The 25,451-nt window shown below is 36.6% G+C and overlaps 2 protein-coding genes across 2 annotated transcripts; both read right to left on the reverse strand.

The window, feature by feature from the left end:
* Positions 1-1,820: 1,820 nt before the first annotated feature.
* On the reverse strand, positions 1,821-5,370 carry UNE2 (Major facilitator superfamily protein). Its single transcript, XM_016791479.2, has 3 exons — positions 4,893-5,370; positions 2,968-3,719; positions 1,821-2,848 (listed from the first exon to the last, which is right to left on the reverse strand). Exons 1-3 carry the CDS (start codon positions 5,184-5,186, stop codon positions 2,320-2,322), a joined length of 1,575 nt encoding a protein of 524 aa, XP_016646965.2. The 5' UTR covers positions 5,187-5,370; the 3' UTR covers positions 1,821-2,319.
* An 8,183-nt stretch (positions 5,371-13,553) lies between these two features.
* Positions 13,554-15,841, reverse strand: LOC103319856 (uncharacterized). Its single transcript, XM_008221450.3, has one exon. It carries the CDS (start codon positions 15,112-15,114, stop codon positions 13,873-13,875), a length of 1,242 nt encoding a protein of 413 aa, XP_008219672.1. The 5' UTR covers positions 15,115-15,841; the 3' UTR covers positions 13,554-13,872.
* Positions 15,842-25,451: the final 9,610 nt, after the last annotated feature.

The following is a 25,451-nucleotide window of genomic DNA, read 5'->3' on the forward strand; positions in this document are numbered from 1 at the left end:
CTTTTAGCCATTACAAAAACACTCCCAAACAAACCCCAAGTATTTATAAGATTTTCTCATGGATGAATATTCCTGGATAATTGTAGGTGTGAATGTCAACATCCATACTATTTCCTTAATCATTTGCAAAGCGAATGCTATTTTCCTAGCAAGTGGATCTTTTGAGCTGGTAGATCCCATGCAATCCGAAGGTCAATTGTAAAAGTAGGATAGTCTAGTATCTTCCTTGTCTTGAGACAAACTAAACAACACAACCATAATAGTACTCCCAAGTTAGAGACCACAAGAGACTCACAACCACGTACACAACCACAACTGAGCTCATAATAATGGCGACGCTTATTGGCAACCTCTTCTCCTCCCCGTTTCTTGTGAGTCAACTCGGTAACTCGAGGCCTCACAGGTTCAAGCTCAAGCCTTGCACTCCACCGATCCTAAAACGCTCCTTCACGGCAACTAACGTTAGAGCTTCTTCTTCCACCTCCTTGGTCGACACCACACCAACAGTACGTTGTTCTAGCTTCTTCTTTCAGGTTCTCTGTTTGGTTGCAGAGAAAACGGCTGGAAAAGAAAGAAAAAAAAAAGAAAGATTAAGAGCTTTTCTTTTCTTGCTCCATTTGCCTTGAATGATAATTAATGAAATAAAGTTGTACGAATAAATTTAATCTTGAAATTAGATCCAACTGTGGTTCAAAATGAGGCCACCACAAAAACAACATTCCAGTATGCTTTAATCCATTATTACGGACTGTTTCGACCCGGAAAAAAAAAAAACCATTATTAGGGACCGTTGATCACTCCATGAAAAAACAAACAGACTCAATGTGTTGCTGCCAAACATGCAATGTGGTTGTTTGAAATGTTGAAAGGAAGCTGTTGTGTTGCTAACTGTTATAACTGCAGCTTGAGTTGGCTAAGGATTTCTTAAAGCCTGTCTACGGTGGAAGTATCATTGATACTAGCTGTGGCAGTGGATTATTTTCTAGACTTTTCGCCAGGAGCGGATTGTTTTCTCTCGTTGTTGCTCAGAAAACATGTTGCAGCAGCAGTGCTATGAATTCATTCAACAGGAGGATAATATAGACGATAAAACTACTAAAAGTTTCAATGCTTTTAGTTCCTCTGAGGGAACTTTCCTGAAATGTCTGCAATCAATTTTGAAAATTTTATGTCTTATTAAGTTTTTTTATTTAGGAAGGTTTTGGTCAGAGCTGACATTTCTAGGCCTCCCTTTGCTACAAGTTCCCTTGATGCAGTGGATGCTGGTACTGCCCTACATTGTTGACCTTCACCATCAACAGCTGTAAGTATATCTCTTCTTTTTGGATTTTGGTTTCACCAGTATATTCTCTGAGTAATTTGGCAGCTATGGTTTTGAAGGTTGCTGATTAGTTGAGTTTTGCGACCTGGTGGGGTATTTGTTGCCACTATTTACATATTTGACGGTCCTTTGCTTTTGAACCATTTTTAAGGGATGTAAGCCCGGTATGCATCTTCTATTAAGAACCTGCCGCATGGCTCTATTTCTAGAAAATTTCTTAGGTTGGATGTGATCATCACACCGTCACATAGTGTTACTAATCAACATGTTATAATATAGATGGTTTTCTTTTCTTTTCTAGAACATAAGTCATATAACGGGCAGCCAACAGTTCGTATCTGACAGTGAATTGGAAGATCTCTGCAATGTATGTGGTCTAGTCGGTTTTACAAAGCGTTAGGAACAGGGATTTTGTGATGATCTCTGCTACAAAACCCAATTAATTAAGCCTTCTTTTGCCATAAGGATCTCCTAAGCTTGTATGGGATTGTATACCGAGTTTATGGATAGAAACGTAAGTGTGAGTAATATTACTCACTATTTACATTCCGGTAATTTGAATGTCTTATGGTGACAATGTAAAACATTAATAAAATTACAAATAACAGTTTATGGTAGAATCCATATTATTTCTAAGTGAGATTCATATGGATCCACAAACAATATGATTCTCATCATATGATTATGTGTCATCTCATTATTGGTTGTTATATCATGTAAGCATTGTTGACGTGGTACAGCCATTGTACCCAACCTTCCCACAAGAATGGAGACTCTAAACAGTAAACAGAATGACAAGAAAGGTTGCAAAGAAACCATGAACCTGTAGACTGTAGTGGAACTCTGCAGTTGGTTAGTATTGAAGATGCTTTCTCCGGTGCATGCACATGTAATTTCTAGTTGAAGGTCAAAACCGGACGGATATAATTCTTCTGCACATGTATGGTATGTGGATGTGCTTGAAAGGAGTTTGAATGCTCAGTGAAATCTGGGTTAGATTACTGTGGGCTCAAATTGGAGAATGTTAACTGACGGTACAGCAATGTCTGCTCGTCATCATCAGCATCCAGAGCATCCTCGCCCTCATAGTCCATTTCAATGACAGTTCTATCGTTCACATATGGCTCTTCCGACTCAGGAAACTGAACACGTGAATATTCTTCTCCTGTAGGTGAATTCTCTAATTCTATTTGTTGCATCTCTGATTCTATTAAAGCATCCATCTGAGCCCGCTCCCTATCTCTCGGGTAGGTGCAATATAGGAATGAGTAGATAACACAACAGAGAGCCATTGGAATTCCTATTGCTGTATAGAGTGCTTTTGCCAACGATAAAGCATTCCCTCTATCTGTGGCAATCTCTTCAGATGCACTGGACCCTTCAGCAACTGGTATATAACCATAAACATGCTGAGCCAATATCCCAACTACTGGAGGAGCGAATGATGAGAGTATGGACTCAAAAGATCTGTCCAAAGCATATACATTTGTTCTGGACCTCTCAGGAACTATCTCCGCAAAAATTGGACTGCATGGACCATGGCATTGGATTTAAAACTTTAAATCTTTTTCCTTTGTTTTAGTTTCCATAAGAATGTAGCAGACATTAAAGACCAGAAACCCGAGAATAAAGTTTTAGAGACTTACTTGTTTGTAGCTGGACCATTCCAAGATATTAAGAATCCCATAATGAACAAGACCAAACCATGGATGACAGCTGTAGATGGATTATCAGGTAATACAAGCAGAAGAATTGCTGCAAGAGGGATGGCAGATGCAGAGCTTATCTGGGCTAGTATTATCCTTCCTGAATTTGGTAAATGGATGGAAAGTATATCCCCCATTTTACCTCCAAACAGGCCCCCAAGCGAACTACCAATTACAAACAAGGCAATAAGGAAAGCGGATTTCCCATGAGAGAAGCCGGTAAGTTCCAGCCACATGGGCGCAAATGACAATGCTGACCAGGGAAATGAACCAGTAACACCTTGTGCCACAACAATCTGGAAAGAAGGAATTTTAATAACTGACTTGGCTTCTTGAGCTAGCTCCTTGACTTGTACCCACATGGAATTACCAGAAGTCTGACTGCTATCTTTTGTTTCACCATCTGGAAAGTGCGGGTCAGTGGCATACAGACGGACTAAAATGCCGACTAGAACACTAATTAGTCCAACAAGGTGAAAGGAAATCCTCCAGCCAGGAATTCCCATGAAAGTTATTGGAGCTATCAATACGGAACAAAGCCCACCAATTATCGAACCAAGGTTTCCAGTTAGTTGAAGCCATCCAAAAGCTGTACCTCGGTTCCTGTCATCAGTTGAGTCGGCTACAAGGGACTGCATAGCAGGAGCAACTAGAGCAAGGCCAATCCCATTCAAAGCTCTGGATATAGCCACCTGATAAGTAAAAGTGGAATGACTTCAAAGTGAATAAAGCAAGCTGGAATACGAAAAATAATGATACTTCCCTCATTCTGCTTTGCTAACTTCAGTTATTCACCCTTTCTTATCAATTGGTTCAAATGAATGTTTGGGGGAACAACTGACTATAATAAATTAACTTGTCACAGCTCTATTTCATAAGAAACAATTACGCTCATGCATGGTCCTTGGGTTTTTGTTTTATTTTATTTTATGAGGAAGGCATTAGAGACTGTAGGCAAGTAAGACTTTGGGTATCATTTGAAGAAAAACAAAGGAAAAAAGTGGAAAACATCTTTTTTGTTCACTTCTCAGAAACTTTGGTGATGAATCCTTTTTCTGTATGTCAAAATATTTCAATTTGAAACAACTCTCACCAAATTTTAAGCTTCTGTGAGCTCTTTTTAAAATAATAATAATAAATATTTATAAGGCTACTCACAGAACACACCATTGCTTCTGACCTGCCAATAGAGTGGTAATTCCAACTACACTTCAAGTAGTAAGATACCATGATTTATTGAGCAATAAATTAAACAGTGTCTTCTGGTTTCTGGGGTGTCTATTTGAATGGTCAAACATATCCAGAAACAAGAAAAACAAAAATGTATCCCCTACAAGTACTCAATTGTGTTCAAATCAAGCTTTTACAACAACTACTTGCATAGGTAATGTAAACCGTCCATTTTGCTAGCAACCAAAGCAACAAGTAAATTTAGTTCTTTTCTTTTCTTTTCTTTTCCTCCCCTAAGCATTTCAAGAAGTTCTCCACTTGTGACACGCATAGAATATACTAGAAATGGAAATAAACATCCCCAAACTCTTCCCTTTCAAGTTAGATTAATAATTTCTCAGGCCAGAATTTGAAGCACAATCTCATTGAGTCTCAGCAGTTCTTGCACCAACTCAATTTTAAGCCTAATTGGCAATTATAACTTATATCACAATTACCTTGCTAAAGACTGATCCACTACTAAATTCAAAAGAGAACGCATAATTACTATAAATAGTAATCTAAATCTCCAGCTCAACAGTCTCATCAAAATTACCGTTTTCAGCAAACCCAATTGACAACTTCACAAACTGAAAATCACAATCCAATAAAGGCAGAATCTTTCTGTCTGGCAACAGAGAAAAAGTCAAAATTACCTCAAAGAAAGTGGAGGAAAATGCGACGAGGAAAGTAGCGGCGGCCCAGAGAAAAGCACCGAGGGCGATGACGTGGGCCCGGTTGTGGCGCACCGCCAGGTAGGCCGCTACTGGGTAGCAAGCCGACTGCACAATGGACCTGAAAAGAGTGAGCGAGCCGAGCCCAGTCGGGTCGGTGTGCAGAGCTGCGCCAACCTCCTTGTAGACGCCAGGCAACAACGACTCGTCGGCTCTCTCCATGATTCCGGCCAAGTTGACCAGCAGCAACGTCAAAGCCTCTGCCTTCATTTTCATTTTTATTGATGAATTTTGGGTCTCTGGTTTTTTGGGTTTTGGAGATGAAGACAGAGAGAGAGTCGAAGAGTTTAGGGTGAAATTTGAAATGAAATTGAAATTGGCGTTGCTTGCGGCATGGTTTCGTTGTCTGAGGCTTTGTCCGTGGGAGGGATGACTAGTCCACTGCGTGACTTTGTGGAAGAGGGTTGGTGACAAGTGGCACGGTTTGAGGCGTTGGGCCTTGCCAGCTAGGCAGGTAGGAAGGGAGGGGACCGGTTTCTGGCGCTCTTTGGCGGGCTTCAGCTTCTCAACATTTCCTAGTACTCTTTTGAATTTGTGATACTTATCTCCTTGGTAGGTCTCGCAATGGGCTTGGGCTAAAAGAGCTGAGGGTTATCCTCTAGACACTCGAAGGCCTTGTTTATTTTGGTCAATACTCAAAGAGTCGAAGGCGATTTGGTTCGCATGAAAATGAGCTTCGGAATGAGAAATTAGCTCATTTTCTATGTTTGGTAAGTTCAAACTTGAGAAAAGTTTTTTTTTCTTACGAAAAATGAAACCTTCCATCTAACTTGGGGTTTTATTTTAGTTTTTCATATGAAATCAAGGTAGAAGCATTAACTACGTATTTTATGGCCACTCATTAAACAAATCAAGGCAAGCAGTAAGCGTATAATTGGAAAACTAAATAAATTTTGTTCCTAATTTTTTGCAGAAAACAAACATAAAATAAAATAGAATGATATTTCATAGTTAATTTCCAAGTATGGCCAAATATATGATATCAATCCTCCATTTCTGATGTGTGAAAAATGTAATTGAATTAATTCCCCTGAAATTTCTTTTCGGAACCAAATTATCTCTTTCACACCCAACTGCAAAGACCATTCTTTTGGGCAATTTGGATGTCTATAGAGATTTTGTGGGTATCTAACATCCACATAACCATCCAATACACGATGAAAGCATCCAAAGGGTTATTTTCAAAATTGTACAAGCCCAGCTCTATGTCATCTGACCCATTTAATTCCAAGCCCACCATGTGTCTAATCCTTATCCTATATTAGCATTTCCCTAGCATTGAAGATTTGTGAATTCTGATTTGTGCAATTTAGGGTTGTTTGATAACATTTCATTTTCACTTTCGTTTTTTTGGAAAATTGAAAACATGTTTGGTAACAAGTTTCGTTTGTAGTTTAAAAAAAGGTGAAATCAAGTTCTCAAATACCTTTATTTTTTAAAACAACTTGAAAGTGATTTCATTTTTCATTTTTTGTGCACTCCTTTGTCATTCACCAATTTAACGTCACCACACATGTATTGTGCTCCAATTGCCAAAACTAGGCATTGGGATCTCTTGACTTGGACTCGGCCATTCGACTCTTGCATTCGACTATGGACCAAGTCCAAGCTTTGGGACCTCCATATTCAAAATTCACCGAAAAATACTATGAACTTTTGTAATATGCACTTTCATTCTATGATCTCAAATTCACAATTTGACCCCAGAATAAATTTCACTTTAGAGTTCCACATAAAACTCACAAATTATGTAACAAGAAAAACGTTGATATTGGGTAATACCCTTTTTCGCAAACTACATTTTGATAATGTTAAACTAAAGCATGCATTCAAACAAATATTCCACATTTGATATCAACATTTGACAAAATTCAACGTTAAATTGGACTTGTTTTTTCATAACGAAAATAACTCTTAGGGTCTCACAAATAACAAATGATTGATACATATCAAAATGATTGTGTATTTTTCTTGAATATCAAGGGAACCTCCCACCATCATCTTATCGAATACAAGGGACTTCAAGTATATTCTGAATATCGGCAAGCTCTCACACCTAGTCATACCTAAATTATGTGTCATGCATGCAAAATTCAAATGCCTTTATATTTGTGAGAATATACTTTAGATAAAATACTCTCTTACTAAATTGTTTGACAATACATTTTGTGGTGTTAGACAATGAATTTGAACCATGAACAAATTGATCTATTTAGTTGTACATATTGTTTAGTATGTGTCAACAAGTAATATTAACCTCTAATCCCTATTATTAATGATTGAGTTGATGTGGCTCAAAGTAGAAAGACTTTCATAAAACAATGAATAGCACTATTTTACTATCTTCGATCAATAACACTATGACACATATAATAACACTTTCACAAAACATATAATTATTGATTGGATATAGCAAAACATTGCTACCTTTTGTTGTCTCCGTTGAAATAAGTTTTTCCGGCTCAAAGGGCTGTGAGATTACAGTACATTATAGTTTTTTATGGTTGCTTGTTGGTGATGGATGGAAGGGGGCCAAAGGCATCAGAATGGCCAAAGGTGTCAGCATCAGACATAATCTCCATGGGGACTAGCAAAACCACTGAAAAGCATCACCCCCCACATCAAATGATTGCCTTTTGTACAACTTGCCTTCTCTCTCTCTCTCTCTCTCTCTCTCTCTCTCACTGACTGGGAGAGAAGAAGAACAGAGATGAGAGGTCCAAGCCCACCGCCCCCACGGCCCCAACGCATATCAAGCTCACAGCACAAGCTTGGGAGGGGCCCACACCCTTCATCATAGCTAGCCTACTTCCCACGTGGATGAGCTACATCCCCACCACACACGTGTACGGCCATTCCTTGATTCCCGCCTCCTTGTTGGTATCTCTCTCCACCCGCGTACTACGCCTCCAATTTTGGCGTTTGCCAGCGTGAAAATGTGATGAACAAAAGATGAAGTCGCTCTGACGTCGTTTTGTGCGTCACAGAGCTAATTCTATTAAAAGAGGTAAAATTATAAAAATAAACTTTTTTACCACAACATTGTAAAACCTAAGTTGAATATTACTGTTGGTATGGGTATTTTAGGGCAATAGGAATGGGATTCCAACTTACTGAGAATAAGATCACGGTATATAAACATATTTATATTGGTGCTACACAATATATAAGTGACACAATCTACACCACTTCAAGAAATGCCGACATTGATTAGAAGTGTAAGAAGTTGAGTGTCTAAAGCGAATTACACTTTTCATATGCTTCGTTGTAACTTGTATGCCACTTTTATAAATTGAGTGAAAAAATCTGATTGAATTAATTCTCGTAACAAGTCATACAACCAGAACAACAAGAATACCGTATGAATTGACAAGATATTCTTTTGATGAGCCACATAATTTCTTGTGTACTATTTTGTTTCATTTTTATGAATTGATCAAATCAGTGAAGCCAGCAAAGAAGAAAGAAAGAAAGCATGATTAGACTAGATATAGATATCAATCTAGCTAATGAAATCCTGAAAACCTAAAGTAAAGATTCTGGAATCCACTAAAAGTTGAGAGAAAAGTTTCAAGATTTAAATTGTTATCGTAGATTTTAAAAATAATTATAATTAATAGAAGCATTAATACATGCAAATGACCTAAAATTTAAGAAATAAAAAAGAACACGTGCGAATTATACAATAGTGCAAAATCCACTCACCAAAATGATTTTTTTTTATAACAATTTGTGGCGCTGTCGAAATTTATGTGCTCCAGAATCCAGATAAGATAAGGCAGGAGATGGAAGGGAAAGCACAAAAATGTAGGTACATATTTAATTTCTAGGTTTGCAGGTAGGAGGAGACACAACATCTAAAGACTAAATTGGTGAGTGGCTGGCTGTGGCTGTAGCTGTGGCTGGTTGCCAATGACCCTGCATCTTCTATAATCCAGAACAGAAGTATATATATTTATGTATGTAGTGGGGGGCATGTGGGGTTCATGAAAACTACCTGAGACCTGTTGAGGCAGACATGGATAATGTCTCCTTCGTGTCTGCAGTGAAACTGAATGAAACCCCCATATGTTTTTGTGAAGCACACCTTAATTCATTAAGCATTCAAAATTCAAAGATCTACTGTGACATCTCTCGCTTTCTCCACCTCCCTCTCTCACTCACACACTAGCTAGATCCTCAAAAGTTCTCTTTTTATGGAGTATATAATGACTCTCGATAGAAGAGAGTGTATAGTGACTAAGAGTATTTATTCTATGTACACATGAAGTCTCGAATTCACCTTTGATCCCCATCTCGAAATATTAGACCTTATTTTCGGACGGAACATATTGGAATCAAGGGATTCCAATCCAAAAAAATTCAGAATGAAAATTCTTTTCCAATTCCGTTCCAAAAAAGTTTAGAATTTCAATATGCATTCCAATTTCGGAATTTTCGAAATTTTTGAAAAATTTCGAAACACACATACTTCAGATTATTTTTGGAAATTTTGGGAAAGTAGGTCAAACTTGTAAATATGCCCAACCATTTGAAAGGTTAAAATTGACTCATACTTAAAAAGTCATACTAAAAACTAGAAAAACTATTATATGCTAGTACTTAGATGTTATCCTTTAAAAAACAACTTGTCTATGTCTATTTGATCATTAAATCATGTTTCGTTCAACAAGAAATTACTCAGAAATTCTAATCCAACTTGCACTCCTATGCAATATTATTTGATAAAAAAGATGTATGTGGACTATTTCTTGAAGGGTCATTAACTTTTCTAAAACAATGTTATACATTTTGCATTGGTTTCACGGAATGAGTTTATTGATGTCGTTTCTATACATACATATTCCTAAACATAGGGATGGATGATTCATAATATAATTGGGAAATAACTTCTGTTCCCATCCTATTGATTTGTGCAGTATTTATAGTCCGTGCTTTGTCATGATGAAAACCTCAAAGCTTTTTACAATTTCTGTAATATGCTTAAGCAAATAGAGATTAGTATGAAGGGTTCTTCTGCCCCCTTTTAATAAGCATTCAAAATTCAACTTCCTCTTTTTCCGACACCATAAGTAAAACCTCCACGGGACAAACACATTGCATCCATCCATCCACCTCTCACAGTAAATAAAATGGGATTCAAAAATTTCTCTAGGCCCCACTTTCACACCCGCAATTGTGAGGGCCCACGCAAATTGTCTCTTGCTGGCATTGGACTAGAAATTGTGTTGGCCGCTAGTTTTCAAGCTGTTGAAACCTTCCACAAAAAATATGGTGCAAGAATTATTCTTATACTTGGACTTTTGAATTTTTAAACATATACTTTTCTCAGAGTAGGCAACTAAATTAATGGAAAGATGTGGAATAGCCAGTGTGTGGCTTTAACTTAGTTTAGATGTTGTTTCCAAGGACAGACTTTTCTATAGTGGGCTACCTATTTAGCATTTTACCTAACTGTACGACGAAAGAGACGTAACTAGGATATGATACCAAGAATTCTTATAATTAAACACATCCGCATTAGGAACTTAGGTTAAAATAATATGTTTAAGACAATAACACATCTGCCAATGGAGTCTTGATTTACAGACTAATGATCTCAGGTTCGAACTCTCATAGCATGTTAAAGATGGTGTGTGTGATAAACTTCTCTCTCTTGTAATTTAGATTATCGCTTAAAAAACAGTAACACATCTACATGATTGGGATTAGGTCCTCTAGGATGCCTCTAAATTATCATTATTGTTCCCAAAACCCTATTCTAAGTTGCATGCTGAAGATCAAAGAATTGTCAAAGGGAAATTGTAATAGTACAAGCGCTCCCTTTTGGTTTGAAGGACCAACCAAATTAGGCCAACTTCGGTCCAAAATTGCAGGCTGTGATGTAGCAATCTAGTCCAAGCCACGAGTTCCTCAAAAGACCCATTTACGTCATGGATTGCGTGTAATGAATCATGCACAACCGCAACGATTAAATAATGAAATTAACAAATAATTAAAGAGAAAGAGGATGTTAATTTAACAGAATAAGTTTACCAAAACAAAAAGGAGAACCCAAATTATAATAAAGTTATCCTATGTATGATTGGCTCTTAATAGCCATAGAAACAAAACAAAAACATATGATCATTCATTCATATATTATATGATGAGGATGGTTAAAGTGGTATTTTATTTTCGCGATATTCGATTCATTACTTTCCTCATTCTATATAATGACACTATTCATATGTTTCTTGACATGCAAAGAGGAAGAAACCACAAATCCCAATAAGCTTATAAACCTTAATTATTCAACCTTATAATTGGCTTAAACCATACTCTCTTTTTTTTAGAAACGAAGAAATGCATTATCTAAATTTTTTTGATTTGAGGAGTACAAGGAGAAATTGAATTTGGAGGGTGAGGTGTGTATTGAGGGCATGTGGGTGTCACGTGAGGCTGAGGACAAGTGATGATTAGGCATATATATATATATATATGGGGTAGAGAGATATGGTGAAGTGAAGCACATCATTGCTAATTGCTATAATACCATATTATTCTCTGGCATGGGCCATGAGCCACCATAATTCCAAAAAAGACGAGTCACATGTCACCACATCCCCTCAATATGTTCCCATAATTCCAAAAATCCAAAATATCCCTTGGTTAATTCTCTTTCTCTCTCTCTCTCATATCATCAATTATTTATTCTTTTCTTCTCTTATTACTTTCTCCTCTTTTTCTTACAACTCCCTAATTTTTTATTTTTCAGCATGTCAATTTGATTTGCAATTATTTGAGTCGAATTGCCCAACATACTTTTATTTATTTATTTATAAAACAATATTAAAAGACAAGAGAGATTGAATTTGGGACTTCTAGCTTATTATATATACAAACATTCAGTGAAACGATATATGGTATGTGGTAATTTTTCCAATCAGTTAAGTTTCTCTGGAAAAACTACCTTGTATTGTCTCTATTGTTACTCTTTTTTTTTTAATACAAGCGCTTGGGAGGGGCGTAGTTTTTCACTCACAAACTATTAAAATGTCATGAGAGTTCAAACTTAAGACCACTAATCTGCAAGTCAACTTCGTTCTAAACAGTTTAATCAATTAATTAGCTGAGGCTTAGGCAAGAATTCCAATATTGTGTTGCACAGAATTAGGAGTCCGTTTCAATGGTAGAATCGACAAGCGTGCGTTTCACACAAGTCCATCATATTTTAATTTCTCCGTTTAACGACATCCATGTGTTATTATATAATGCGTTCGAGAAAGTATCGAATTTATATTTGGCTCTTGTGATGCTTATATTCATTAAACTAGTAAAAAGTAGTGGAAACACTTAACATGCACAACCTAAACAAATAAATAAAAATATTTGATACGCTAAATTATTGGAGTTTCAAATGAACAGCAAGCAGGTGAACTCCCAAACATATTCTGCCTTGTTCGAATTAATTGTATAGAACTTATAATGGAGGCTTTGATGACAAAGGTCTCACAGAAGCATATATATGACAATTAGATTTGTTGAAAATTATATTTTAGGGTTAGCGTCTTTGTTTTTAATTATTTTTTCAATGGAAGGAATAGAGAGATGAGGGGCCAGAGATAGAGATATATATATATATATATATATCTGTGTGTGTGTGAATACTCTAATTTTTAAAATAAAAATATGCATTTTCTCTACGATTTTGGAAGTGATTACAAATTCGAATATCTCTAATCCCCGGACAAATATGAATAGAAATCTTTTAATTTCACTGACTTTACTGCACTCTTCCTACCCTCTTTATCTCTACTCTCTCTCTCTCTCTTTTAGTTCATATATGATAATTCTACCCTCTCACTCATACACAAATTACCACACATACTAAAGAATCTAGCTTTTTAATGATCCTTAAACCTAGTGAAGCTAAGGTAATAGTAATGGGAAGCCTTTTACCAGAAAAGGGGGGGAAATTGGAGTGATGAGTATAAAGACTTGTGATGACTCTTTGATGATCTACTTTATGATTGCGGCAGGTAAGGATTCCCCAAATCTTGCCACCACCAGCTCCATCATATCATCTATGTTTCAAAAGTGGAAGAGATCATATCATAACACAACCATAATCCTTAGAGTTAATGTAGAAATTGATCACCCATTAGGTAAGTTGGCTAACGTATCGTGGCTGTCCCCTTATATATGAGTTCGATCTCCTTCCCCATACATTAGAATTGTTTATAAATATCGTATCGCAAAAAAGAAATTTTAAAATTGCAATAGCATAAAACTAAGGTAATTAAGCTACCAATGAAGGCCTGCGGGCACAACGCTAATGGCCCTTTGTGCCTACAAATCCTTCTAAACACTACTTCTTTTCCTATTAGTTAAACATCACCTACGCATATATGATTCTGAATAATCAGAAAATATAATTTATTAAAAACAAATACAAGGTCATATCTTAGTCACAGAGCATCTACTTTGGTATTTATTCTTGTACTAGAAAAGGAATTTGCCTACATTGCGTTTCTGTATTTTATTTCATACATATATATATATATATATATATATATAATATTCTTTGTTGCTGTAAACGAATTAAGAAAAACAGAATTATATATATGTAAGCTGCAATACAATAATAAAAGAAAATTAATACTCTACAAATTCGAGCTATAAATAATAAGTTAAGAAGATATATGCTATGTATATACCTAGCTAGCTACCTATCTACAAATCTATCATTATTTTCATAATTTCATTGGTTAACCCAAAAATTTAATTATATTCATACTGCAAAATGATTGAGTGGTGAGAAATAAAAAGAACAGAAGCAGCTACAGCTATGTATAGCTTCTCCATTATCACCACCACCACCACCATGGCCTCTGTCCACCTCCTCCATTAATTATATAATCTACTCAGAATTAGGACAAATCCAAGACTCAACTGTACCTTCACCTCTGGTATTAGAATTAACATTGTTCATCTCCAAGCACTTGTCCAAATTAGGCCTCAAATGCTGATCCAGTGCTGCTGACAATCTCCCATCGTTTGATCCAACTCCATGATCCCTCCAGCCATCGTGCCCATCCGAAGCTGCCACGTGGCTGCTGTCCAGTGATGATCCACCAACACCACCACCAAGCTGGCCTGTGTATGATCCATGGCTCATGCCCCCCAATGGGTCCTCAAGAGATGAATGCATGGCTAAATTACCAATCACTCCCCGAGCAGGCCTTGCCCCAAAGCTGGCCAAATTCATTGAAGAAGAGTGGAAAGGATGTGGCTGCTGCTCATGTTGAAATGTGAGAATTGGGTTTTGCATGCTGGGGAAGAGGCCTTGGTTTAGCAACTGGTAAGTTGTTGGGTTGAAATTGTTGTTGCTATTGTTACTAGTGGTAGCAATATTAGTGGCATCCACCAAACCGCCGCTATTGCTCATCATCAACAATGCAGAATTAGAAGGAGAATTATTAGAAGAGAGAAATGGGGTTGGTTGCTGGACCTTTTGAGCTGAGGGACGCAAAGGGTAGAGAGGCCCCAACGTTTCCAAATGATGAGCAGATCTCATTCCAGAGCCAAACATATCGAACCGTCGCGAAAACGACGAGGATGAGGAGGAGGAGGCTGCAAATGGGGGAGCTGGGATGCCAGTGAACTCCTGCACCATTGCTCGGAAGTTGGATGTGTCGGTGGTCAGCACAGTGGTTGGTGCTCTTCTAGAAGCTCTGGTCCTCTTCTTGGAGTTTCGGGTCTGACCTGCCGCTGATGAGGATGAAGCTCGGCTAGGTCCTTGGTGGTGGGATGAGGGTGGTGGGTTGGGTATTGGGTTGGTGGAGTTGGGTCGGGTGGATCTTGGGTCGGGCATGAAATTGGGGTTTGAAGTGTTGGATTGGGGTATTTGATGAGACAATGTTGTGTGGAGATTGTGGTGATCATAATTGTAATTATGATGATCAAAAAGTGTAGTGGTAGTGGTGGGTTGGTGGTTGTGGTTTTGGTAATGAGAAAGGAGAGAAGGGTGTAATATTGGGTCGGAAGAACCGAATTGGGTTGGAGAATTCAAGTAACCCGGGAGGGATTCGGGCCGTGAGGTTTCATGGTCTTGATCTTCACCACCACTTGAAGACATACTTCCACTATTACCAGAATCCATGGCTAGCCTCTAGCTACCACGCAAAGCTTGAAGATAAATTAAACTCTAGAACAAGAAGATGTATTTGGAGATGGTCACAAATTATGAGAGCGAGAGCGAGAAGCAAATAATTATGAGGGTAGTGGAAAAGAAGGGATGAAGAGTGATGGATATCTCATCTCTCCTTCTCCTACAACAGCTTTTGGAGAGAGAGGAACATATCTTTAACTTTGAAGCCCTGAGATCTGAAATGGAAGCAAAATCTTTTCCTTGTCTTTCACTTGGAGAATATAGCTAGCTACAGATCTTAATAATATGATGACTATATGTATGTGAAAGCCTGAATAGATGATGAGATGTATAGCAGCAGAGAGAGAGAGAGAGTGAGAGAGAGAGAGAAGAGAAGAGGCTCTCTTTTCCTCTTGTTTTTCTTCTTGGGTTCTGATGAGAAGATACTTTCTTTTTTGTGTTTCTTTTCCCTTTATTTTGAGAGAGAGAGAGAGAGAGAGAGAGAGAGAGAGGTGCTATAGCTAGGGTTTCAGGGAAGCAAAAGAGAAATGAAAGAGGAAAGGAAGATTATTTAAGCTTTCTGCTCTTCAGACAAAGAGGGGCTCAATTCTCAAACCTTGGAAAGATCCTCTCTAGAGAGATGGTGCAGTGCAGGGTGGGGTCGCCATTGGAGTAGGAAAAAAAAGGTGCCGGTGGCTGGCAACGGGTCAAACTCAAAGTGAATGAGATTATGAGAGAGAGAGAGAGAGAGAGAGAGAGAGAGAGAGAGGGGCTAAGATGTTATGAATGTGAAAGGAAGAAAGCGATCTGAAAGTTATAGGTTGGAAATACAATAATATACCACAAAAATAATTAAACTATATACCGTAAATAATCAAATCAAATTAATTAAAAGCGAAATGAAATAAAAGAACTAGAAAGTAAAAAGTAGAAAGTAGAAAAGTACATATAGGAAAGAGGTGGGCTACCAACTAAATTGGGTAAAGGCTAGAAGTGAACGAAACCACTACCTCCTCTTCCCTCTAGCCTCTCTCTCTACCAGTTTTGATGTGTCTCTCTAGTACACACTACTATCTTTGCCTGTGTTGCAAAACCAAAAAGAGGACAAACCAAAAAGAGAAAAGAAAAATATGTTTAGGAACACAAATTTTTTCCTTACTGAAAAATAATGAGAGCAGGAAATGAGACTTTATTTGTCAGAAAAACTTGCCTACATCAGTTGCATGTAACACATGCCTCACATATGCGTTCATATGCTACTCACATGATGTATAAGATGTGAGACACCCGTCATGCAATGGGTAGGCAAGTCATTCTTCTCATTCTTTCTGTAATTACCATTTTAATCATCTTGTATCAAATTAAAACTTAATTGAACTTTATATGATAAATGAATTAATTAAAAATGAGAAATTCTTGAATGTGACGATTCCACATGCTGTTGTTAATTCATATATTATAATTTGGATGAATCACATAGTTAATGTGTCATGTACTATGGTATAATATTAATAAATAGTAGCACATGTTATATTATGAATGAGTTAATAACACTATGTGTCTAAGTAATGACGGTCACACCGAAAAATTACTAAAAAATAATTGGTTGTGGAATGACACATCAACCATCATTGCTAGATCCACATGAAACATCTCTTGGAGATTTCTAAATATTTTCAAGCTTCGCATATAATTTTATCACTATAAATGAGGAATTGTCATAAGATTAAGAGATTGCTAGCAACAATCAGCCTATAATCTTCGACTCTTCATTTAATAATTCAAAAAAATAACTTCTTCGATTTGTTCATTTAATTTATACATCATATTCAAAAGATTTAAGGATTCCCTTTGGGGTATTTAACCATTTTCCACACCTAAAACACTTCAAATTACGCAAGCTACTCAAGTCAACAAATTTAGGAGCGCAAAACTCCCACCCTTACTACATCTTTTAATCTCTCTCGTTCCCACTAATCCCCGAGTGATTATATACTACGATAATGTGGTCATATAGTATATTTTATACACGTGTTATAATATACGTAGATATTTATTGATACTATTCCTTAAAAAATGTGAGAATGTTTGCAAATTTTAAACTAGATCTTCTAAAATTTGAGTAGATGCTTAGTGCTTTTAAATATCTCTCGTTGTTAGAAAATCATATCAATTCAATCCCATCGAAGGACGCTTCAACCTTGAAAGCTGAGGACCATGCATAATTGAACTCCTGACCTATTTTTAATATTTTAAAGTAATATCTTCTTATAATAACATCTTAACCAATACTTAATTATCTTACGTATATGACATAACTGCTTACCTGATTAAAATAGTATACCAAAATACAATAATGTAGTAGAGGACGTCCTTGTCTCATTGTACACAATACATACTTTAATTTATTCTCTTTTATTTATGGCTATTGGCCTGCCCTATTTTCAAAATCAAATCCTAGAGCTATAGAGCTTGAGCTTGCAGTCTTCCATGCCCATACGGAAAGTATTTTACATGTTATCTTGTAGCTTTCCATTCCATTTCCAATTGCTTGCCATATCCATTCATACCTTTCCTTCTTGTTCACATACAGATTAGAGATTACAATGCACATGCGAGCAGATCAGAATATATGGCTTGTCGGGAAGACAAGGATTTCTCCTGATTGCTCGCCGCTCAATCTTCTTCACTTACTGGGATTACATGTTTTTCTTGTGGGCTAAAATGAACTTAGTGCAATGTATACAATCATTTCTCTTTCTCCATTCATGTTATGCTGTCTTATAGTACTATGGATAATAACATACTAGTGATTGACAAGACACAATTTAAATTGGTCAATTTACACTCTGCACTTTTCACCCTTAAAGCAATATGAAAGTTAGGTTAGGTTCAATAGTGGAAAATAAATCATGATAATTAGCAAATGGAGAAGTACTATATAACTTTCAGTCCATTTCAAAAACCATGGGATTAATTACATTTTACCAATTTTTTCGGTCGTCTAATTACACTTTTACCTTTAATCAGTACTACTTACAACGTAGACCTAACAATCGGTCTAGACCGAACCAACCTCGTTTTGATCTTTTATTTTTTGACGTGTTGCTCCTTCAAGGTCTCGCTTATTTTGTTACCATAGTCCTCCCTACACCTGATTTTCGTCATCAACCCCTATCTTCCCTTCCCCTAAATTCTTCTCAACCGCCACCACCAACTAAGATTTGAGATCTCCATTTAAGCTCCCTCTCTCCTCTATAGTTGGCACGTCCCGGGCTGGGCTAACATATTTACCTTTTTCTTTTTGGAATTTTGGGCGGAGCAGCAACCCAACCTGCCCTTTGTGTAGACCCGCCCCTGCATGTGACATGTAAGAAAAAGATGAGTCCACCGAGTGCCATATAAAAAAAAACGATTAACTTGATAATTAGACGCATAGTGATGAGGCTAACGACGTGACTTTGTAACTTTTTAGAGTTGTCTTTGTCAATTTTTAAAGTTTAAATGGAGTTGACCAAATTATTACGAGCCCCAAACACAAGAGTCCAAAATGTAGCCCCATTGAAATATTGATGAGAGTTATAGATGAAGAAGTTCGAACTGGACAAGCCGTTAGCTTTAGGGATGGTCCTTAACTCGTGACCAGTAATGTGTTCCATTAGAAACTGTAACTATCCTATGTTATTAATGTCCACATAACTACTCTACAACACTATATTTCCAGGCTTCTCAAGATTAGATTAGATATACAGCCTATAAAGTGTTATTGTTATCACAACCCCATCCCTACACGTACTATCTTGCACGCTACTTTCTTCTTTAGAAAGTGCCATTAATTCACACACAAAATTTGTTTTATCTAAGTTTGTTTGGGCTTTGGTTGGGAAATTGTGTATGCAGGCTATTACAGAGGCCCGGGAGCCCAAATTTTAATCCCAATGCTCTGCCTTCAGTTTCAGGGGAAGGTGAAGAGAATGAAGCAATGGGCGCTCAGCCAAACTTTGCTGCCACTAGGTTTTGAGGCTCTAGCTGATAAAAAAGTGGATAGCGCTTGTGGATAAAGTATGTAGGAAATAATGCAGGCCATGCAGAGGCGATGAAGGAAGCCTAAGAAAATAGTTTGTCAGAGGATCCAAGAATAAACTTTCCTCTCAAATTACTCGAGTGCAGGGTGATGCCTCTCTTTACTATGCACATAGCCATTATGAAGAGGCCATGTCAGTCTTGGCAGAAGTTCCATATTTGCCCGATTCTTGTCATGCATTTGAACTTGCCCATATTAGTCTTGGCTTAGCATTCCTCTATAACAATCTGTGGCTATGTAAAAACAGCGAGGAGGCCTTGTACAGCATTGCCAGGGCATTTGATCATGCTGCATAGCCAGATTGATATCCATCATTCTCTCCAATATTCTGACTGTTGTTTTATATAAATGAGCTGGTGATTTGTTTGTTCCAGTAAATGCTCCAAGGGGTAAATTGGAATGAATTGCTTTACATAGGTCTAAGTTCTTCCGTGGAACTGCCAACAGGGTCTTGTCCGGTAAAATTGGCCTTAATTTGCAACTAGTGATCTCAGGTTCGAAGCCCATATGCAACTTGTAGTGGGTGTGAGAAACCCTCATCTCCTTGTAATTTAGAGTATTATGTGGAACTTGACCAAAACCACTAACACGAATGTGGTTTTTTTATTGGCTACCCCATGTACCTGTGTTCATGTATAACAGAACTGCACTCAGTTCCTTTGATGTTCTTGTGTTTTTTTGTTTCTTATTTTTTGGCGAAGTTCAAATGAGGTTTCCAATTTGGTTTGTTGCATGCACAAAAGAGTAACCCGCAGCCTCCAAATGGGCCTAAAGTTTTAAGCCAAGCCTGGCCTGTTATTTATTATAAAATTTATATTATAGATACTTGGATCAGTCCAACAGGAAGAGGGTGTGTTTTGATCCAACAAATAGCAATGTGAACAACATTAATATAAGGGTAAGTTTGAGATTGCTGTCATTTTTTTAAAAAAAATTACTTATGTTGTGCTTTGAAAATAATTAACTTTAATGTAAAGAAACTTCATGTTTGGTAAATAATTATTTGAAAGTGTTGTTAGTACAAAAAGTAGTGTCAAAATTTTTAGGTAATTTTTAATATAAAACTTTGTAATTGTGAATAATGACTCAAATATATATGATGTTGAAAGTGTTATGCGTTAATTATGTGGTGGTAGTGGAAGTGGTGAAAGAGATGAAGGTGAAGATGGTGATGGAGGTGGTGGTTGTGGAAGTGGTGGTGGGGGGATGGTAGTTATGGAGGTGGAGGTGGTGGTGGAGGTGGAGGTGGTGTCATTTAAAAAAATAAATGATTGTATTTTGAGAATTTAAAAAATTCATTCAAGGCTTTTCTCTACTTCTTTTAAAAACAGCTTTGAAAAGCAACCTAGAGCTGCTTTTAAAAGTTGCTATCAAAAGCGACTGCATCTAAAATAATCCAGATATTTTATTTTTATCAAACACCTTAAACTGCTTAATTTTAAAGTGAAACAAATTTTTTGCGAAAAAAAAAAATCCAAACGAGACCTGAATGATTAATTTATTAGTTTAAACCCCCCACCCAACACACACACATAATACAATAATGTATACAAAATAGGGCAATTATCCCATATGCACATATACAATTAGGCTGTTGAATTTCTTGTCTTTTAAAATTAAATACAGTTGAGGTTGATAGTCCAGCGGCACAATTGTATTTGTATACATGTATCTGTGTTGACTGTTGAGTCTATATCACAGTAGTTATGCTTAGCTTCAGATTAGCCTAAACATATTCAAACTAAAATTACCTGAGACAAAGAAAATTGAGCTAATCTAACCCCAAGTGACACTGCTACATGTACTACAATACTTGTATTTAGTCCGTACCAATCTAAAGGAATACATAGGAATATAACATGAAGAGAGAAAAAAAAACATATGATTTCATTGCTAGAAAACCATAAATTAGTGACTGTTCAATTTGTGACTACTACTAGTAAAACCGTGATAAAATAGGTTAGTAGTTCACGAAACTCTGGTCCTAATTAGGTGTTGCCATGTAATTAGGTAACATCAAAACTAATATTTGGCTTCTTGAGCATTGGACCCCACCCAAATTCAATTTGTGCATTATAGATCTCTAATTATATGGCAAAATTGCTTTTATATTCAATACTTCCACAGATTTTCCACTGCATGGGTAATCTTTTGTAGACACAGATGTATAGTACTTGTGACCATAGAGTAGAAAATGTCATTGTTCTACTGTTGTGGTCTTGGCATGTGTAACTTTTGCTCCTTTTTCTAGTAGTGACAACACATAAATAAGTTCCACACAATACATCACTACATGCATTGTTTTACAAAACCACATGCAAATATATACTTTTAAAATTAAAGAGAGAGAGAGAGACAGAGACAGAGAGAAGGAGAGAAAAAGAAGAGAAGCATGATAGCGTGTTTAAGGTTCAATGCATGCGTATGTATTTGACTAAACTTAATTGAACCATATACATATGATCTTTAACTTAAACACCTTCATAATTAAGTGTGGAATTTTATACAAAAGACGTCAAAACTATTAGTAGTAAAACCGTTCGTTACATATTATATGTTATTTTATCAAAATTTCGATGTGAAACTTTATATTTTTCAACAATATATATACACAAAAAACTTTAAATAAACAAAGTATTAAAAAAATTTAAATCTCACATGATGAGTTAAGCACACAAGTACATCCACTGGTTTGTTTGTCATGATTCTATTCAGACTATCCATGAAAATCACAAAATTCTAAGAGCATTGGGGAACTGAGATTAACTGTTAGAATGTCTTGTTGAGGTTGATCCCAATGCCATGTGAATCACAGAGAGCCTTAAAACTCAAGGCTTTTTTTTGTTGGCATGGCCAGCTTTCGAGGGGCGTTGGATCACGTGACTACCTATTGTCGTCTTTACTTAAAGTGCACGTGCCACCCTTTCCGGACGCCCTATCTCTGATCTGCGCCCCCTCAGTCTTGAGCCCCAAGCAGCAGCAGCTGGCCTCTGCTCTGTTCTGCATCTGCCTGATCCACCTTAGCCTTGCATTCCAAGCCTTCCCTCTTTTTCCATTCTTTTCTTTTTTAAGATTCCAACGTGGAGAAGAAGTTGTTTCCACAGCTTTTATCAATGCCTCAAAGAAGAAAAAAGATTTATCCTCTGTTTTAACTTTTACCATGTCTTTACTTGTCTAATTTTCCTTTCTTCTCTTTTGTTTAAGAATATATCTTTATTCAATGGGGCAACCAAAGCTTTCCCTAAATTTCAATCGTGACATGGAAAATGACATGACATTTTTTAAAATTGTTAGATGTGAACATATACCTCATCAGTTAGATCTAAAATTTTAGGATATGTTTTGATATATGTAGTATGGATGAGGTCTTTTTTTCGATAGATATGTCGGAACGAAATTTTCAATCACACATTCAACTTTTGCATAAAACAGTTTGACAAGAGAATATTTTTCGTTATTAATCATCTCTATTTTGTATTAGTTTGACAAGAGAATACACATGGATGCTCATGACCCTGCCGGCACAAATTGAAATGCTGTGTCTTGATTTATTTGCATGCTTACTGCTCAATTCTGTTGGAAAAGTCTAGCTGGGGAAAGTTGGATTGCACCCAATAAAAGTATTGCTCCTATAGGCCTACCCACCTTACCTTTAACTTATAAATGTTATCCTCATTTCACTTTTGAACCTTTTAGATTAGTATAATAATAATAATCCTACTAATCCACTACTAATTTAGATCCCTTAGCGCCTCTAGCTTTGATCACCATTCTGCGGCACATTTCTGTCATATAAAATAAAAACAATTTGAGTCCATCATTTTGTGTATGAATAATGTCACGGAAGCTTATGATTTATGAAGATTTTCATCGCATAAAATCATTAGGGTTGCTTGTTATTTTGGACACGTTACGGGTGCATGGCTCTTGGCTTATACATGTAGTCAATAGTCACGTGCGATATTTAGATTGTGTGACAGAGAAGGCACACGCATATTATTTGCAGACAATCACATATACATGACACGTGTATATTTGCTTTCAACCTCATCCATCCATCCATCCATCCATCCAGCAATAATAATGAGCCGACAGATTTAAATTTTTTGTGCTCTTTCATGCATGAATTGAGCCCATATATACAAATTCTAGGTATAATAATTGAGTTGTGGCCGTACGTTTGCCCAAAGTTTTTGGTGAGCATAAAGACAAATGCAGGAGGGAATTAGGATGAGAATCAGATTGGTGGGTGTGTGGTGCGGGTCGTCTTTTGGTATTGTTTAGTTGTAAACTTTGACTACATTGTTAGCTTTTAGCGGGGTCAGAATCCACAGTGTGTGATTCTCTAGGGATTTATTGACACTTTAAGTCGGTCGTGTTAGGGTTTATCTTGAAGAGAATGACAGAATTTGTCTACTGTCGGCAAATAAAGTGTATCATGTAATGTTTTACCCCAAAAAAAGTGTATGATGCACTTATTAGATTCGTAAAAAGAACATGAAAAACATTGTTGCAATTGCTTCGTCATCACCTCCTCTATGAAACATTATCTGATAATTTGGTATGTTATGTTAAGTACGTTATGTTGCAATCCATCATTATGCGAAATATAATCTTGATAAAATGGTTTTTAAGTAACACTTAGCGACGAAGAGATATGAAGCAAACTCTTGAAAAGAAACATGCAAACGAGCCAAGAAGACAAGTACGAGTAGGGAAATTTAGACAATCAGACCAACAAAAAAGTCAAAATAATATAACAACATAACATGTCAAACTATCTAGTAAAATAACATTTTCTTTCTACGAATTCACCAATTGAAAATATCCAATTCTAGCCTAACCCTAAGTTTGTTCTGATCGGCTTGAACATTAGACCTCATATGTGGTGTGATTCATGCAGGAAATCCATTGCATAGAAAAGTCACTGCTAGCTGGTTGGAGGAGCACATCGATCATAAACCAGAGTAGGTAGCATAATTCCTTCCAAGTTCTAACTATTAATAATAATTTGATAGAATTATGTGATGCCGTCCTCTCAGAGCCAAATTGTTTGAGAATTTTTGTGAGGTTGGTATTAGGAGGCTTTATAAGCCGGCACCGACTAGACATGATGTAGGCAAACTCATGACAAATATTCTTCAAGATTTTTAAAGCTTCAATTTGTTTTGCATAAATGGTCCTACAACATTTCATGCCACCAAAACCCACATTCAAAATGGACAATAAATTGCATGGACTTGGTCACATTTTGTATATGCAACAACTCTGGTCAATAATTCTATCTCTTCTTCATGTATAAATAGCAACATTACACAAGGCGACAACAAATGACATGTACCAACCTTGTTCATTGAGATAAATTAAGACTATCTCAAATAAGATTACTATACTTTATAATATAATTGAAATCAATATTCATTTCTGAAATTGGAGCTCAATCATCCTTGTCACTGCTTTATGTTAGTAAATGGTCTCATTTAATTATTTATAAATCATCCAGAAAGTCCCTCCCTATTGCAATCATTATCATATACGTCTTCTTCAAGAAGTTTGTGTATGTAATAAGCTATTCAATTTTCGGCAAGTATAACACTTGATGTTATTTCTACCCACCAAATATAGAATGTGAGTTGAGGTTCCTTTTTCCTTTGTGTAGTGGGGATTATTATTATTATTTTTAATATAAGCGATTAGGGGAGTACGGTTGACACAAATATGTATGGGTGTCTAGAGATTTTCGAACCTCTACCTACATGGGTGGAGTTGGAAGAACTCAACTAATTGAGTTATACCCAATGACCATAGTGAGGGGATATTTTTAATAATGAAGTGTGGATTAAAAACTGTCCTCTTGCTTTTATAAGATGTGCAAAAATAAAATCATTTGATTATATTTCAAAGATAAAATCCACTGCAAAAAAAAAGAAGAAGAAAGAGATCAAAGGTGCAATTTAATTGAGATTAGAAGACTTCTAACTCCCCTAATGGTGTCCTACATAGGTCAACTTCTCAGTTCCCATCACCAGAAAACTTAACAAAGACACCAAAACAGAGAACCCTGCAGCCTCTGCAATCTGTGTTTGATAAAGATTTAACAAGCCACTTGCCATAATCTGCTGCTAAATTAAATTGACTGACAGGATGACATCTCAGTCAGTGGTACACATGTCTTATTGTAAAGAACAAGAGCCATAAGAAAGAGGTTGAGAAGTCTCTTTATCAACAGGCTTATTTTAATTTCTCAATCATCTAGCTGTAAAAT

The sequence above is a fragment of the Prunus mume genome, linkage group LG2 (genome assembly GCF_029339155.1).
Source record: "Prunus mume cultivar Tortuosa linkage group LG2, ASM2933915v1, whole genome shotgun sequence".
Lineage (NCBI taxonomy): Eukaryota > Viridiplantae > Streptophyta > Magnoliopsida > Rosales > Rosaceae > Prunus > Prunus mume.